Source organism: Archocentrus centrarchus, chromosome 14, assembly GCF_007364275.1.
Source record: "Archocentrus centrarchus isolate MPI-CPG fArcCen1 chromosome 14, fArcCen1, whole genome shotgun sequence".
Taxonomy (NCBI): Eukaryota; Metazoa; Chordata; class Actinopteri; order Cichliformes; family Cichlidae; genus Archocentrus; species Archocentrus centrarchus.
In genome coordinates, this window is record NC_044359.1 from 37,274,992 (window position 1) to 37,293,352 (window position 18,361).

An 18,361-nucleotide genomic window follows, 5' to 3' on the forward strand; every position below is an offset into this window, starting at 1 on the left:
GACCATTCTTCTAGAGGAGCATCTGTGAGGTCAGACACTGATGTTGGAGAGAAGGCCTGGCTCACAGTCTTCGCTCTAATCCATCCCAAAGGTGTTCCATCAGGCTGAGGTCAGGACTCTGTGCAGGCCAGTCAAGTTCTTCCACACCAAACTGGCTCATCCATGTCTTTATGGAGCTGCTTTGTGCACTGGTGTGCAGTCATGTTGGAACAGGAAGGGGCCATCCCCAAACTGTTCCCACACAGTTGGAGCATCAAATTGTTCCAAATATCTTGGTATGCTGAAGCATTAAGAGTTCCTTTGACTGGAACTAAGGGGCCGAGCCCAACTCCTGAAAAACACCCCCACACCATAACCCCTCCTCCACCAAACTTTACACAATGCGGTCAGACAGGTACCGTTCCCCTGGCAACCACCAAACCCAGACTCCTCCCTCAGATTGGCAGATGGAGAAGTGTGATTCATCCCTCCAGAGAACACGTCTCCACTGCTCTAGAGTCCAGTGGCGGCGTGCTTTACACCACTGCATCAACACTTTACACCACTGCATCAACACTTTACACCACTGCATCAACACTTTGCATTGAGCTGATCTGAAGGTCACATGAAGGTTGGAGGTCTGTAGTGATTGACTCTGCAGAAAGTTGGTGACCTCTGTGCACTATGACCCTCAGCATCCTCTGACCCCACTCTGTGATTTTACATGACCTACCACTTCATGGCTGAGTTGCTGTCGTTCCCAATCGCTTCCACTTTGTTATAATCCCACTAACAGCTGACTGTGGAATATTTAGCAGTGACTGGACTTGTTGCACAGGTATCATCCTATCACGGTACCACGCTGGAGTTCACTGAGCTCCTGAGAGTGACCCATTCTTTCACTGATGTTTGTAGCAGCAGTCTGCATGCCTAGGTGCTGCTTTATACACCTGTGGAAGTGACTGGAACACCTGGATTCAGTGATTTGGATGAGTGAGGGAATACTTTTGTCAATATAGTATATTTTTGTGTAGGTTACGTGTATTGTTTATACACAGTAGCTTCTGACTACACTGATACTGATATCAGACTGATGCTGTTCTCGACACGAGCAACTTATTTACAGTAACATAAAATGACCTGCCGTTAGATAAACAGACAGAGAAGGAGCACTGTCAGCAGAAGCTGAAAGAACTGGCTTCAGTGGCCTCAGTGTTTGCATTGGTAATTGTGATATTAGGTATGTTTAAAACAAAAAGTAACCAAAGAAACCCAAACAAAATGGTGTGAATACAGCTGTTCTTGTGAACAGAGGTGTTGGCTTGCTATTATTGGTGAATTTGAGCTATTAATATTGATATTTTCTTGAATGGCAGGTGAGTAAATCTTGTGGTTTACTGTAGAAATTGTTAGAAAGGTGCAGAAATGCTATAAAGATGAGCGTAAAGAGTGTGTTCTGTGTGCAAACATAGGCTGTGATTGACTTGATGTGAAACTGATACAGGGTGTGTGATTGGTTTGCCCGTGCAGAGACCTTACATCCTGGAAAGCTGATCTTTGTCAATCTGCATATAGGTTAATGTTTGAGCTGTTGGGGCAACACAGTTTCTTCCTGCAGTGATGGATCGGTGATGGGAAGATCTTTGTGTCCGTGTCAGGTCTCTACTTCAGAGAGCATTTCAAATGGGGCCAAGGCACGAAATGTCTGGTTTCCTTTTTAATTGAGACAAAAGAGCGATTATTATTCGATGCATTTTTAGAACCATTTCTTTTTGTTTCTGTTATCACTACGATCAAAGTACTTATCTTGCCAGTAAAAGATAATCCATTGGTGAATGAGTAACACGTCCATCTGCCTCATCGTTTCTGAGTCTGATCGGTCCAAAGCCACACCAGAAAGGCACGTCATCCTCTGCACTGTTGGAATTAAAGCTGAATAGCCAGTGGTGAGGAAGACTTTGGATACCCAAGAAATTTCATTACTCTTGTAAGTCAGACTTAATTTATTTCCTATTATTAATGTTTGAATTGTTCATCTTTACTTCACCCTGATGCCTGAGCACTCTACATGTCTGAATGAGCATCCCTTTATCTGACAGTACCCCACGGCCAGGATACAGGTGGGAAATATTAAACTGTTAAAGGTGCTAACTCTCTTTTCTGCTGGCACTCCTATCACGGTAAGATAACCCCAGGCAATCACTTATCGGTGGTGCTGACAGATAGTGGCTATGTCGGAGGCCGTAAGGGGAGACGAGCTGTCAGCCAACTCAGTGCCTATGCGTGAAGAGCACAGGGAGACCACAGACTTGTCAACACCCTGGGACCCCTGTACCCCAGGCAGAAAGCCTTGTAAGAAGAGAGTGTCACTTTTTTTTTTTGCACTTTATATTGTTCACTATCCTCAGTTTTTTAAGCCTTAAAGGATATTAAAGTTCCCAGTGAACATCTGTCCTGCAGCAAAATCAGAGAGTCGACCTGAATCAGTGTCAACGGACAGCGCAGCTCGAAGGGAGGAGCAGTAGTCTGCCAGTTTGTTGCCCCATTTACCCAGTCTCTCGAGTGGAAAGACTATGAAGTACTCTCTTAATGTCTGATTCATAAATCCACGTGGCCCTTCGTGTGAACGATGCTTAAAGGTGTCATGAAAGGAAGATATAGCCTGCTATATTTTGGTGAAAGCATTGATCAGGAACCCAGCTTACACTGTACCAGCTTCTTGATTAGCTAGCACTCATTGCCCACTGAGGCTTTGCTGCATGCTAGCAATCATCTGTGAGGAAAATGCACAACTTATTGTGTGACAGTAAAATGTATATGACTGTTTTTATTGTTCGTATCGTCATCTTCCGGCTTGTGCCAGACAACTTTGTTCTGTGCTTTACTGTCCAGATATGGTTGTTGGGAAAGTTATTTTTGGTGAGCCTGCCCCCCCACAGCAGTCACTGGCGTAAAGTAGCCCTCTGTCTGAGGTCGAGGTAACCATAGCAGGCCTTGGAAAGTGAAATGCGATGCGGCAGGTACTCAGGGCTGTGTTTCTGAATCACAACTACATAATGAGCTGGCAGAGCTCCAGCTGCATCAAAGATGCAGCACCCCAGTATCTGTTTCAAGTCAGAGTGCACAACAGGGCTGAAAGCTTTCTCCCACCCTGCTATAATGGCACCCTCAGACTTATTGCTTACGCTGAATCTGCCTGCTACACTTTTTGTGTACTGTGCAGATATCTGTGCTTCATATTGTTAAGCTTCCTTTCAGTCAAAAACACAATGTATTGGAAGTGTTCAAATAATAATATAAATGGATTATGACAATTCTTTAAAAATGTACACATAGTCAGGTGTTTTGTTTAGTTGACACAGTAAAAAAGCAACATGCTCTCAACATAAGAACTGTAGACTCAGTGAACAGTCATAAGACCTTTAATAGCCAATATTAAAGTTATATTAGCACAACTTAGAGTTAGTCAGGCAGCTCATCGCGGAAAAATGTCACAAAGTAGCAGATTACAAGAAGCCTGAGTGGTAATGATCCTATACAAAGTAGATAAACATCAAAAACAAATTAACTAATTTTTAATTGACTTAAAAAGATCAGTCATTGTAAGGGTGTTATTTGAAATATAGAAAGCATTTTTTTTCTTTTTCTTGTCAGATATGAAACAAAGCAGACATAGAGAAAAATCACCTGCCCACTAAAGCGTGTCATGTATTAACAGTGGTCTGCCTATTATCTACAGTGTAGTACAATACTGTACCATTAATTACAGTACATTGCTGTATTTGACATTTTACAGCAGTGTTGCCAGCACAGTTTTTTTTATTACAGTTTAACTCACTGTTATATTACCATGTACTAAAACATATTTTACTGGATTTTAAGTAGGCAAGTGACACCAGGATAGCCATACAATATGTAACCTAATTATGCATTTTATTGTAATAGTCTCTATAATATATACTGAACGATTTACTCAACTGAAATGTAGCCATAAAAACATTAAAAAGGCGTCTGTTGAACTGATCATTTGAATTGACTTGAATTCAGTAGAACATTTATTTAAAGGCGCACTAACTGAAAATGTTAATTTGTTGTAACAAATGAGTTTGTCCCTCTTTCTGGATTGAATCCAGTGAAGTTCCTGAAAAACAGCAGTCTCAGATTACAGGTACACTTTATGAAGTAGTCATGAATTCAAGAGGTACAAATGAAAGCAGTAAGTGAATATGAATTTTTTTTTTTTTTTTAAAGAACGTGTATCTTGCTAGAATGGTTTCAAAACACATACCATACCAATTTATTTATAAAGCACCTTAAAACAACAACAAGGCTGGCCAAAGTGCTGTACAACACATCAATCACAGCAACAAGCACAGACATAGGACAGAACAATATAAAAGACACACCAATAACGAGCACAGTATTAAAAATTTAAATACTTTAAATATCAAAAAGTTACATCTCATTGGCGGCTTTGTTATAAACAATCCCAGTATATATCACTGTCAAAACTTTCATTTATTGTTAGGGGGAATGTTGCAAAGCAGTCCCACTATATATTACTGTTGGAAAAAAGTTTATTGGTGGAACTGTTGCAAAGCAAACAATCCCATTGTATGTTATTGCTGAAAATTATGTTTATTATTAATGTAAATGCTGTTTAAGCATTCACATTATTGTTATCCAAAGCTTTATTACATTGGTCAAAACAATTAAAGGAACACTTTGAAAATACATCAGATCTCAATGAGAAAAAAAATCCTGCTGATATTTATACTTATATGGACGGGGTAATGTGTGAGGAATGAAAGGATGCCACATCATTTGATGGAAATAAAAATGATCAACCTACAGAGGGCTGAATTCAAAGACTTCCTGAAAATCAAAGTAAAAAAATTAAGTGGCAGGCTAGTCCATTTTTACAGAAATTTCATGGTAAGATGTTATGATACCTTATAACATCTCAGTAGTTTGTATGAGCCCGACATGCGTGTATGCACGCCTGTCAGCATCAGGGCTCCTAATGAGATGACAAGCGTGGGGGCCAGTCACTGGTATCAATTCCTTCATCCTCCAGGAATTGCCTGCATACTCTCGCTACATGAGGCGAGAGTTGTGCACCAGGAGGAACCCAGGACTCACTACACCAGTGTAGGGTCTGACAGTGGGTCCAACAAAAGGGCCAAGGATTTTTACACCCACAGCTTTCCTGATATCTAATAGCAGTCAGGTTGCTGGAGTGGGAACTGCACAAGCCTGTGTGTCAGGCAAGTCGACAACACGCACATCCTGTCATAGTGAATACTATGGCCTTCTGTGAACCGTTAAGCAAGCGCCCCTGCCACTGAATCTGCATCAGCTGCATCAAGTAGAATGGTACATAGCCAGTAGTCTCATGGACAGTTGCATTGTAGGTGAAGGTCAGCATCTGGATCTGTTGGGGCCATTCCTGTCTGGCCTGAAAAGTGAGGGCTCGCAGCATATTGCCAAGGATGCAGTTAAACTGATCTCCTACCATTGCCCATAGGGTGGCAGCCAGTAGTATAAGATTTGGCAATGCCAAGCTACAACAGCTCAGACACTAACTCACTCTCAGAGCTGGGTTTCTGATCTGAATGAATGGGTCAGGGGTCAGGGGCTGAGGACTTTCTTTTCTGCTTTCTAATGGGGCTCATGCTGCAGGCTCTGGAGTCACCCCCCACAGCATCAAAGATACTTCTTCACTGATGACAGCATGGCCATCCTTCTTTGTTCATGAGTATCCAGCTTGGCCTTGACCGGTATACGAGTGAGCAGGCTGTTGTCAGTCCATACTGGGAAGTCATGCCCTTTCAGCCAGTGGCTGAACTTATCAGAAATGTCCAATTTCAGGGCCATGAACTCAAAACAATAGTCTGGATAATTCTGCCATGACCTGCTGCAGGTTTTATTAGCAAAGGTGATGGGGTATGCAGCAGTGACAACACCACTCCCACTCCATCTAGAGATACGTCTAAGTCATTCACCTTGAAGTCCAAGTCCTCAATCCACCATCTGTCTTCCAGACCACGACAAGAGGAGACACATACTTGCTGATGGATTTGTGGAAGCTCGTTCTCTCCTCCATGTCAGTGAGCACCTGTCTTAGATGTGGATCTTGAGCAGGGGGTACTCTCTGGTAAGGCATGTGGAATCTGTTAGACAAATGCGGTGTACATATTCTTTAGCTTTGTCACAGTTAAATGGGTGTCTGTACAAAATGTCCTCATACTCCTCAACAAGCTCAACAACTACTCTCTTTGAACACGTCGGCATGTGATGAGTCAATGTCAAGGTCACCCAAACCGAGGGAGGAGAGCCTGTCTTTTAAAAGAGCCTTGGTGGCAGTTGGCACAATGACTGGTCCTTCAGAGTATTTGGTTTCATCTTCACTGGAACCCACCCACCCACCCACCAATCCACCCACCTAACCAACCATCTCTGTCCAGACTTACAGTTGTGGTCAGAAGTTAAACAACAATAAACAACACCAAGAGAAGATCTGACAAATTTTTCAACTCTACTGCCCAACCCACAAATGCATTTTCCTTACAAATGGGACACCATTTAAGTGGAAGCAAACAGGCTTTCCAACAATACAAAATTTATTTCCAAGAAGCATCGTTACAACAACGAAATAATCAACCAAACACAAATTTCTTAACTTTTTGTTTAGTTGAAAAGGCAATAAAGCTTTTGACCAGCACGAGGTTGTGTGCACATGAAGCCTCAAGAAATGAACTGTTTTTGAACCAATTGGACAGAAAGCTTCAAGGCTTCATGAGGCTTCATTTGGCCACCACTACTGTTTATTATCTGGCTGCTGAGATCAACAAAGCAAACATAGTCCAAAAAATAAACAAAAAAACAGTAGTGGCTGAGCATAAGCTACACTGGGACTAGGAAACACTGGGGAAAGGAAAATATAAGCTGATGCTACAACAAGGGACAAGGGGAGACAGAGACTATATAAACACACAGAAGGGTAACTGGGGGAGTGGAGACAGCTGGGGAGCACAAGAAACAGGTGAACTGAATCTAACAAATGATACAAGGGAAGCAAAAGTGAACACAAAGCACACAAGAGATGAGACTAGCAAAATAAAGCGGGAAATGTGGAAAAAACACAGACACGTGAGTAAACTTAATACAGGAGATTTGACACAGGAGGGAAGAACACTGAGGGAGGAACTAAACTAAAGCACCAGGAACTCAGAACAAGATTCAGTATACTTAAGAGGAACATATAAAGCAAATATAAATATGAAATAAAACCAAGAAGCAGTAGAATACAAAAACAAGACTTGAAAGTAAAAAACAAACAGCTGGGTAACGGACCCATGATCATGACAGAGCCACCTGATCCAGCCCTAACTGTAAGCCTTATCAGAAAGGATAATTTAAAGCCTCACCTCAAAAGTAGCAAGGGTGTCTCCTAAACCCAAACTGGGAGCTGGTTCTACTGGAGAGAGGCCTGATAGCTGAAGGTTCTGCCTTTCATTCTACTTTTGGAATCACAAGTAATCCTGCACTGTAGGAACAAAGTGATTTGGAATAATTTGATAGTTTGAGGTCTTTAAATGTACAGTTGGTATTTTTTGGGGGTTATTTAATAGAAATAAATTATAAATTATATTGTACTCATAAATATACATTGATTAGTGTGCAATTACATCTTCCAACAAATTAATCCATTAAAAAGATACAGAGGCAACTGTCAATCTGTGGAGGTCACCATGTTATCTCACTATATTGAATATAGGAAAGAAAAAAAAAGAGGGGGGGGAAGCAGAAAAATAGATACAGAAACGTAGATACACATACATACACATATTCACATGTCTATACACATGCATATACACATACACACAATCTAGCTGTGCTTTGTAGTAATGTGTGTGTGCCTCTGTCATGGAACGTACTCAATAATGAGTCGTAACCAGGCCCCTTGAGATCCAGAGGCAAACAGGGAAGGACCCAGGGGACCCGGGCCATCCACGGCACACCAGGAGCATAGAAGTCCCAAGGCCACACATCCTGATGGCAACTGCGCGCACACCCCAGAGGAGGAAGGAGGGCGACCTCAGGTGGAGCCCCCGCGGTCAAGGGGCAGCCCACCCCACTGTAGGCCAGCACCCCCCGCACGAGCTAAGAACGCGGCCCCGAGGCCCCAGGCACCACACCAAAGAGGCCCAAGCCACTGACCCAAAAGCCATGCCAAGACATCCTGCCATTCACCCCGGGACCCACAGGCACCCACACCCCAGGGGTGGCAGTGACAATCAGTGGGGAGCAGTGGGGAGCAGTAGGGAGGGGTGACTGCCGCCCTCCGAAACCATGTCCCACAGGAGCCAAGGCTCAGTAAGCCACAGACCCAGGTCCAATTGTCCACACACACACACACACACACACACACACACACACGCACACACACACACACACGCACGCACGCACGCACGCACGCACACACACACACACATGGCAGGCACACACTCATGCACACACACACACACACACATACACACACACACACACACACACACACACACACACACATGGCAGTCACACTAATGCACACACACACAGACCTTACATGGACACTAAGTGTGGGCGAGTGGGTATCAGCACAGAGCCAGCAGCAACCCAGGGAAGCAGCCAGCCCAGCCCTGAACCCCTAGACCAGTCCCTACCCCAGGCAGGGTGCATGAAACCAGGGTGTGGGAAGACCCGCCCACCCCCTCCTCCCACTGAGCGTGTTTGGGGTGAAAGCTACAGTCCTATTAAAATTGGAGGGACAGATGTAACATGAGCACTGAGTAACAGCGCCCATCCCCCAAGGCTCTCAGTGTCTATAAGATGTAAATAAAATTGAGGAGCAGGCAGCAGTGAACAGACAAGTGGGGCCACCTCAGCAGCTCCACCCACCAAACACTGTGACACACCTGCCCCCCAAGGCCCTATGGTACACATAGGGCCTTGGGGGGCAGGTGTCAAGTTGTGTCATCATCATTCTTTGCAATCTGGCAGATGCTGTGTGGATGGGCTTTTTTATTATTGTCACAGGGGGCTGGTGATCAGTTTCAACTTTTTTCGAGCATTTCGTGCATGCAAAAAAAACAGCTAGCAGCTCTTTTTTCGATTTGGACATATCTTGTTTCAGTGTCTGTCAGGGTACGTGAAGCATAGGCTACTGGGTTGCCTTCCTGCATGCATGCTGCACCAAGACCATACTGTGAAGCATCACAAAGTGAGTGTGACAGGTTTGCGAACATTGTATTAAGAGAGCACTGGAGGATTTGACATGCGTTCCTTTAACGGTTTAAAAACACGCGGCTGACCACCCACTGTCTTTGTGTGTGAGTTGTCGGAGTGGGGCAGTGATTTCACTGTAATTAGGTATAAATTTCCTGAGGTAATTGATCATGCCAAGAAATCTTTGCAAGGCTGAAACGTCCGTTGGCAGCGGCATGTTGCTTATTGCCTTTGTTTTTGATGGGTCTGCTTTTAAGCCTTGAGCAGTGAACACATGCCCAACATAACTGACCTGGTTCAGTCTGAACTTGCATTTGAGAGGGTTGAGTCTTAATTTTACCGCTCTGGTTCAGTCGAGTACTTTTCTTAGATTGGCATCATGTTCCTCAATGTCCTTGCATCCACTGAGTATGTTGTCCACGATAATGGGACAGGGGGAACACCTCGCTTGCAGAGCTAATCCCAAATGGTATCCATAGGAACCTGTATAGACCAAAACAATGGTCCAGTGAAATCTGCCAGGATGAGTTCTTAGCATCTAAAACTGAAAATACAGTAGCATTAGACATTTGTGATGCAACATCATAGACTGTCCGCACTGGGGGATGTGGTCTTTTCGGGGCAGTGTTAAGCTCTGGGGATTAATGCATATTCTGATCTCTTGTTTGTCTTTTTATTGGTGGCGAACATGGACGACACCCAATCAGTGGGGTCTTAGACTGGTGTGATTACACCTAATTCTTGCATCCTGTCTAATTCGGCTTCAACCCTGTCTTTCATGGCTAGAGGAATGTGATGAGCAGGGTAAACTACTGGTTTCACTTCTGGGTCATGTGTGATTGAGTATGTAACTGGGAGCTTACCCAACTCATTTGAGAACAGATCGCTGTATTCACATTTCATCTGCTAAGTGAAGTCTTTGGGTGTGGTGTTACTGACCTGGTAGACCTCTTTGCTGAGTGTCACAAGTCCCATTTCCAGTGAGGCACCTAGTCCAAGTAGTAGTAGTAGTACATTCTCATGGATAATATAGTACAGTATACTATGTGGTACAGTATATTGTCTGACCCCTAGATGGCAGCATAGGTTGGCAAATCCAGCAGTTTCAATCTTGCTGCCACCATATGCTACAAGGTTTGCTGCAGAGCTTTAATTGTTCGTTTCGTCTTACATGCTCAAAAGTCTCTACTGAGAGGACATTGCATTTGGCACCTGTGTCCACCTTCATCTCAACTGTAGTGTCATTCATTTTTATTGTGGCAAAGACCTCATTCTTTCCATGACTTTGTGCGTTGGTTGAATCAACAGGTGTATCCAGTGTAATGCCATTGACATAGTAAGTCTCACTGTCACTAGCTTCTGTGCTTTCAGTGTCCACCTGGTGGACAGACTTCCTCTGTCTTTGCCTGTCAAACTGCAGCTTGGACCTGCAACACTTCCTAAATTACACCACAATTACTGCAGTTAGTAATACGCTGTGTGGTGTTATTATTCATTTTGTTGTCAGACCTGATCTAGTCAGTGTCTCCTCTCTTTCCACTTGTCATTTGAACTGTGTCTACAGCTGTGATGGGGGTACGTGGTGACGTTAAGGTTTTGTTATGCTGCTCAGTCATCTCATGGATCTGATATATTGTAAAGGCCTTAACGAGCGTCAGATCACAATCACGCAACAGCACTTTCCTGAGATGGTCGTTATCGATGCCACAGACCAGTCTGTCTCTGATGAGCTCCTCACAAAGCCCACCAAAATTCCAAGTTTTTGTTTTTATTCTCAAATCACTGACATATGAGTCAATAGTCTCACCAGCCCTTTGGTTATGTGTATTGAATTTGTGTCTCTCCATAGTGATATTCATCTGAGGGTTGCACATTTCATGAAACTTTCTTTTGAGGCATATGGGTTCCTCCCTAGATTCTGCAGGAACCAGGACACGTCCTTCTTCCTCATCTCCACCGGGCGCCCATATTTCATCTGTATACACAAATGATCGTGCACGTACAACAGCCTCAGGCCTGGCCAGATGCAGAAGAATGTCGGCTTGAGTCCGCACCGGCTTGTCCGAGTGCGCCGCTGTGATGAAGATGTCGTATTCCTGCTCAAATACGCGCAAGTTTTCCGCTATGTTGCCATCAAATACTAGCGGGTTGGGCCATCTGAAGCCATCCGCCATGTCGCGAAAAGCACAGTGGTCCCACACAAATGTACTCACAACACGAGATAGTCCACGAAACCATTGAAGTCCAAGGATTCTGACACCATGTTGTGTGTTGTGGTAACAAAGAATCTCGTCATAGAGCTGAGAACTTGGTTTAATAATGACTATTAAACACCAGCATACAAAGCAGTTGCCAGTGGAAACATGAGTGAACATTAAAACCAAAACTTAACCAGTGCACGCATGCGCAAAAACAGAACTACGGCATCTGAGAAGACTCACTATTACTGTGTGCACAGTCAATATTCTACAGTAGTAGAAACACACTGGTTATTGGTTACAGTCTAAATCTAATATTTTTGATCTCTCTTGGCTGACTAAAACACGCTTGTCCTGTAGCAGCTACTGTAGCCAAGAGTACGCAGTTGAATCTGGAGGGCTAAGAAAATAGAGCTCAGTTAACTGCAATCTGCAATCTACTGACATCTAGCAGTGAAAATATTACATGCTGTAGATTTAGGATGTGACAATTCTTAGCTTCCAAGGGCTTTGTTTATAAACTAATCTCTACTATAAATCTCTTTCAGTCTGTTTAGCCCTTTATTAAAAAAAATGTGTCTTTCTCTGCTTTTCTAGGAGTGTCATTTGACCCAGCGGTTCCCCCAGTGAACCCCAACCTCAGGCCCTCCTGACTCAGGGATACCATGGGACTCCCTCCTCTTCGCCTTTCCACTCTCCTCTCATTCCTCTTCCTGTGCCACACCTGCACCTCCTTCAGGCCCCAGGTTGTGGAGCGGGCACCTGACCCTGAGCTGCCTCAGTCCTCTGGTAACACGTCAGGGTCTGGAAAACGGATGTGTTCAGACATTGTGGTGTGTAGACCTGGCATCCTGCTGCCGGTGTGGCTACCACTCAATCCTCCACTGGGGGAGCAGGCAGGGAGGGCAGTTGTCTACTTCCTATGTCTCATGTACATGTTCGTGGGTGTGTCCATCATTGCAGACCGCTTCATGGCTTCTATAGAAGTGATCACCTCTCAGGTATTATGGAGCTTAAAATTTAGAAATTATAAAATGTGACCATTTAATTTTTTACTAGAAGGGATTTTTATTTGCTTAGCCTCAGTTGACCAGTGTTTTAGCCCCATTCTACCCCCAGTTTGTAAATAGCACTAATGCACTATTATCTCAGAAGAAGAAAATATTTTATACTTTCTTTAAGCTTGCATTTTGAAGCCCCATTCTTAGAATTTTTTGACTGCTGAGCAAACATGCAGAGACATGCTCATCAGTGCTAACTAACATACTACACTAAATTAGAATTTTACTCACCAAAACCAAAGCACAAACCTCCTGGATGGTCTGTAATCCAGATCAGGCCATGTTAGTGTACAGATAATTCTATTAAATGTTCTCCAACAATACAGACATGTTTAAGAGGTCCAGTTCAATGACTCCAAGTAGCGCAAGTCAAGCACATGTATTGGCATACCTGCCAATCAAAGCACCCCTTACTTTATTCTTTACCAGTATTTAAGTACATCCTCAATTCCAAAAACACTCTATGTAAATTGTAAACAAAAGCTGAATGCAATAATTTGCAAATCTCCATCCATCCATCCATCCATCCATCCATCCATCCATCCTCTTTTGCTTATCCTTTCCAGGGACTTGGGAGGCTGGAGCCTATCACAGCTATCTTAGGGCGAGTTAGAATGTAGAAAATATATTAATTTTTTAAACATATGAAAACAAGAATTAAACATAAAATGTTTAAAAGTTCAGCTAAGAAAATTTACTATTTACTATCATGAAAAACTTGTTTTGAAATTGATAGTAGCAACATGTCTCAAAAGATTTGGGATGAGGGCAACAAAAGGCTGGGAAAAAGTAGGACTAAAGAGACACAGCTGGAGGAACAATTTGGAACTAATTAGGTTAATTATTAGGTTCATTATACCCAATCGTGTTACTGATTGGGTATAAAAAGAGCATCTTAGGCCCTGTTTACACAAGGACATTTTCAGTGGAAACTGTGTTGTTTTGTTGTTTTAGTTTTCGAAAAGTAGCGCATTCAGACAGAAACGTTTCACAAACGATCTCCGTTACTCAGATATGCAAGACGTTGAAAATGCTGCAGTTCACATTGCCAGGCCACCACTTGGTGGCGTTGATATAGGAGCTGCAACCATAGTGGGCTTATGCCAGTGCCACCGTTTTCAAAAAGTATCGTTTTTCACACCGTTCTCGTGTAAACGGGAGGCCGAAATGCATCAAATCTTTGCTGTTTCATCTGAAAATGTTCTGGTGTAAATGGGGCCTTAGGGAGGCAGTTTCTCAGAAAATATGCAACAAAACTGCATCTACAAATTGTTGAAAATTTTCACAATAATGTTCAATGTAAAACTGTGAAAACATTGAATATCTCATAATCTACAGTACATAACATCATCAAAAGGCAGCACTGCATTAAAAACAGGCAGGATCCTGCCATGGGCTCAGGACCACGTCCATAAATCGTTGTCTATGAGCACAGTTCACCATGCCATCCACAAAAGCAGCTTTAAGCTCTGTCATGCAAAGAAGAAGCCTTATATGAACATGATCCAGAAATGCTGCTATCTTCTCTGGGCCAGAGCTTATTTAAAATGGACCGAGGTGAAGTGGAAAACTGTTCTGTGGTCAGAATTTGGATTCTGTTTTGATTTACATTTTACGCAGTGTCCCAGCTTTTTTGGAATTGGGGTTTTAGATGAATTATTAACAAAAATAATCCCCAGTGCAGCTATCATGAAGAGTAAAACTATCCACAGACAAACTGTGTTTTGTTCCAGGCTGTTTAGTTGGGCATTTTAAGAGTTTACGGGGATTCCAAATACAACTTCTGTGACAACATCTTTGACATTTTCCCAAACTTCTATGACTGCAGGAGAAAGAGGTGACCATCACCAAACCCAACGGTGAAACCACTGTGACGACAGTACGAATCTGGAACGAGACTGTATCCAACCTCACACTCATGGCTCTGGGCTCCTCTGCACCTGAAATCCTGCTTTCTGTTATTGAGGTGCACAAGTCATTACATTTGCAGCAGCATATTCATAACATATACAACAAATGCAGTACCTTCATACAAAATTGAATGTGCACGTCACACAATTTAAAACTTTCAAAATATATGACTTGGAGTTGTCTGTGGAGAATTCTGGTTGTTACTTGACTCTCATTCAATTCTGGTTAGGGACGATTCACAGTCATCGACATTTTCCAAAATGTATGACGGGGGGAGGGGGGTAACACCCAACGTACGCTTTTCAAATAGTTAGAAAATGTTGGTCGGTGTGTGTAATTTGAGTGCTGCTGCCTGACCGCCAATGGCCACGGCATTCACACCACTGCGCCTTTGCGTGGTCTGCAGTGATATTTCCTCCGGCCTGGCAGATCAGTTCAAAGGCCTCATTGAGTTCTCTAAAATAGTCCATCATAGATTCTCTGACTCCACTGACGATATTAGACAGGAACAAGCTGCGAGTGCGGCGCAGCAGGTGTGGAAAGCAGCCAAAGCCTCCAGAGATAAATTCAGAAGCATTGTTCCAAAAATAGAAACCGTATGCAGTAAACCGCAGAAAACGATGATGGATTTTAGTCTACGTGTTGCTGGCCTGTTTTCATGTATGCTGGCCCGGATATTTGTGCGTAATCTGGTGATTGGTGGCTGGCACTGTTGCTAAATTTTGTGCAGTAAAACTCACTGTCAGCTGTCTCCAGTGGCGGTTTCTGATATGGGCGACATGGGCAGCCGCCCAGGGCGGCATTTCATCTAGGGCGGCATGACGCCCCCCTTCCCCCAATGCATTGCGATCGCCGCAGCAGCACCTACCGCACTACTCCACTTGTGGGGTAATGGGCGCCCTCTGCCTGCTGTGTATTGCATGTAGCTTTCTGCAATGGTCAGACAGGTTGTAACAGAAGGAAAGGGGCAGGCGGGGGATTCTCTGTCTCGCTGTCACTGCTTCACTCGACCGTCACACACACACAGCGCTGCCCCGCCCCCTTCTCCTGCGAGTCAAGTGAAGCAGTGATGGCGTGAGAGTGAGACAGTCAGCCGGGTTCATTCATTCATGCCTGTACAGTTTTGGCCTGGTTACAGCCAACAGTAACTGCTGAATTATAAATAAAGGCAACTCACCCAAAGCTCTGTATATTTACCTCCGCCAAGGAGGTTATGTTTTCGGTCGCGTTGTTTGTTTGTCTGTCTGTTTGTCAGCAGGATTACTCCAAAAGTTATGAACGGATGTCACTGAAATTTTGTGGAGCGGTTGGAAATGACAAGAGGAAGCAGTGATTAAATTTTGGTGGCGATCCAAATCACGATCTGGATCCAGGAATTTTTTTAAGGATTCTTCAGTATTGCGGGATACAGGCAGAGCCTTCCCCTTTAAGAGACACCACCCACTTTTCTCTGCCCCGTGTGTGTGTATGCGGGCTAGCGTGGGAGACGAGCGCGAGGGAAAAAGTGTGTTCGGTGGCGGTGGAAAAAGGAATAAAAGTTCTGTTGCTAAAATCCTTCGACTTGCTGCATTTCTCCGCCTTGCTAAAGGTGACCCACATGGATGAGCAAGTTAGTTACCAGCCACGAGCCAAGCGAAGTAGAGACCAGAGGTCTCCCTACTACGGTTAGGAGCCGCGATCTGGTCGAGGTAACACACTATTGCGGGATAGGGGGTTGTTGTTGTCTGGGAAAGATGAAAGATTATTTCAAAGTATTTAGATACACGTATTACAGCGTCAGTGACCCTATGGCCTTAGCGGAGGTTTGCGCTCTCTGAGTGCTTCTAGTTAAATATATATCACACCTGGTGCTATTAACATGAGTTTCAATGGAGGTTTTGTTGTGTTGGGCTGACAACTGTCAGTCAGATCTTACAACCCTGTGGATGGGCGGTGGTTATAACCTATTCAGCTTCAGTGCAAATTACGGCAGATGGAAAGGAAAAGGTCAAAGCCATCAGGTGTGCAGTTTAGGAAAAAGAGAAAAGAACAACAGGAGAAATAAGCAAAGATGAAGGTAAGCAGAAGCTGTGTAATATTTCAGTTTCTTCCATGTTTTTTCAAATAAAATTTAAAAGAAATTCTGAGTGTGCCTGTGATGGTGGGGAGACCTTCTGTTAAAACCTGTCTGTCAGACCATGGCAGAAAGCTACATGCACCACACAGCAGGTGCTCATTAACCCCCAAGTGGAGTAGTGCGGTAGGCGCTGCTGCGCGATTGCTATGGGGGGTTGGGGTGGGGGTGGGAGGGCGCCGGCAGGGATGCTCGCCCAGGGCGCCAAACAGGCTAGGACCGCCACTGGCTGTCTCAAACGTCGCTAAAGGACGAATCAAGGTCTGGGGGTGTGTGTGCTGACCCCCTCGGTACCGAAGAGAGGGCAGGGCGATGCCACAGCATACGAGCGCTGTATGTACACAAAACACGGTGACAGCGGAGTTTTCAGGTTTTCCAAAAAGAGATTTTCTATTTTTTTAAAAATGTTTTATCTTTGCTTATATCAGTAAATATACTGGTGCCCAGGATTCATGAAGGGCTTATATATGAAATGAAGAAATGACTTCCTTTTACCCTCTTTAATAAAGAATATATTGTAGCGTTTGTTAAGACGTTGAAGAAGATGGCGAGAGATTGCCCGCAAAGGTTGCCCTTTTCTTAACAATTAAATGGTTGCTGTGTGCCTCAGCCACGCCAACAACAACAAAACGGGACTCCCTCTGACTCTCCCTCGCATGCACACGCATTCAAGTACCACCAAAATGGTGGGAAATCACAGAACATCTGCACAGAACCATCTAACTTTAACTCTTTCACCCTTTTACTTTAACTGAATCACTACAATATGAAAGTCACTGCGCCAAAAACTGACTGCAGCTTCTACCGTGTGATAGAAATGTTCCTTATGGCTCAAAATGAATTGATGATGTTTAAGATATACGCTGCCATATTACCGTGGAAGCACACAGCCTAAAATTCAAAAGTTTTGCAAGATCTGGCAAAAGTACATCTCTTTTTTTTTTCTCGTTATGTCCCTTGTGGGGTTCCATAGTTTTAAATACTTCCTATTACATTACAATACCAAAGAACCAGGTGAAATTAAATGTCATGAAAAAAGATCAACATTTTCTTTGGACACTTTATCTTTTGGGGGGGGGTGTCTGAAAAAGAGTACGCTTTGGAAAATGTTGATAATTGTGAATGACCCCTTAGCTTAAAAATATTCTCTGTCTTTGGTTCTTTTTGTCTCTGATCTGTTTTTCTTTGGCAGGTGTGTGGCCACGACTTTCATGCGGGGGAACTCGGCCCGGGCACCATAGTGGGCAGCGCTGCCTTCAATATGTTTGTGATAATTGGTCTGTGTGTGTGGGTGATCCCTGATGGAGAGTCTCGTAAGATCAAACACCTGCGAGTGTTTTTCATAACAGCTTTCTGGAGTATTTTTGCCTACATATGGCTCTACCTCATATTGGCTGTCATCTCACCTGGGATTGTAGAGGTGTGTTCTGACTGCTGCATACATTTAAATGTAAAAATGCAGGCACCTCGGGCCAAACTGCTGCTGTTGATTTTTGGAATTTCAGACCCTGCACTGCACACACTTTTAAAATGAGCATTTCTTTAAATGTCAGTGCACTGTTGCCTTTATTGTCATGAGATTATTACCAAAAGTTTCTGCTTTCTGCTGGTAGGGAGGTCAGCATTGTCATCAGAAAGTGATAATGTTGCCAGATCTGAAAATATCTTTTTATAGCTTCTCCATATTTTGTAGTCATCAATTAGTTAGAAAGAGCCTGAAAAGTCAGTAAAAGGAAAATGTTGAAGACTTTAAAGATAATTCATTAAAACTACACATCTGCTTGGCAGAAGCACAAAACAAAGCCCAAGACTTCAGCAGAGCTGCAGGA

At 43.6% G+C, this 18,361-nt stretch overlaps 1 protein-coding gene across 1 annotated transcript in view; it reads left to right on the forward strand.

Moving 5' to 3' along the window:
* slc8a2a (solute carrier family 8 member 2a) overlaps window positions 1–18,361 on the forward strand; it is a 42,268-nt gene that overhangs the window by 10,666 nt on the left and 13,241 nt on the right. Inside the window, exons 2-4 of the mRNA XM_030745972.1 lie at window positions 12,045–12,448; window positions 14,337–14,474; window positions 17,725–17,952. Coding sequence (XP_030601832.1) covers window positions 12,113–12,448; window positions 14,337–14,474; window positions 17,725–17,952 — 702 coding nt within the window. The 5' untranslated portion in view covers window positions 12,045–12,112. The remainder of the gene's footprint in view (window positions 1–12,044; window positions 12,449–14,336; window positions 14,475–17,724; window positions 17,953–18,361) is intronic.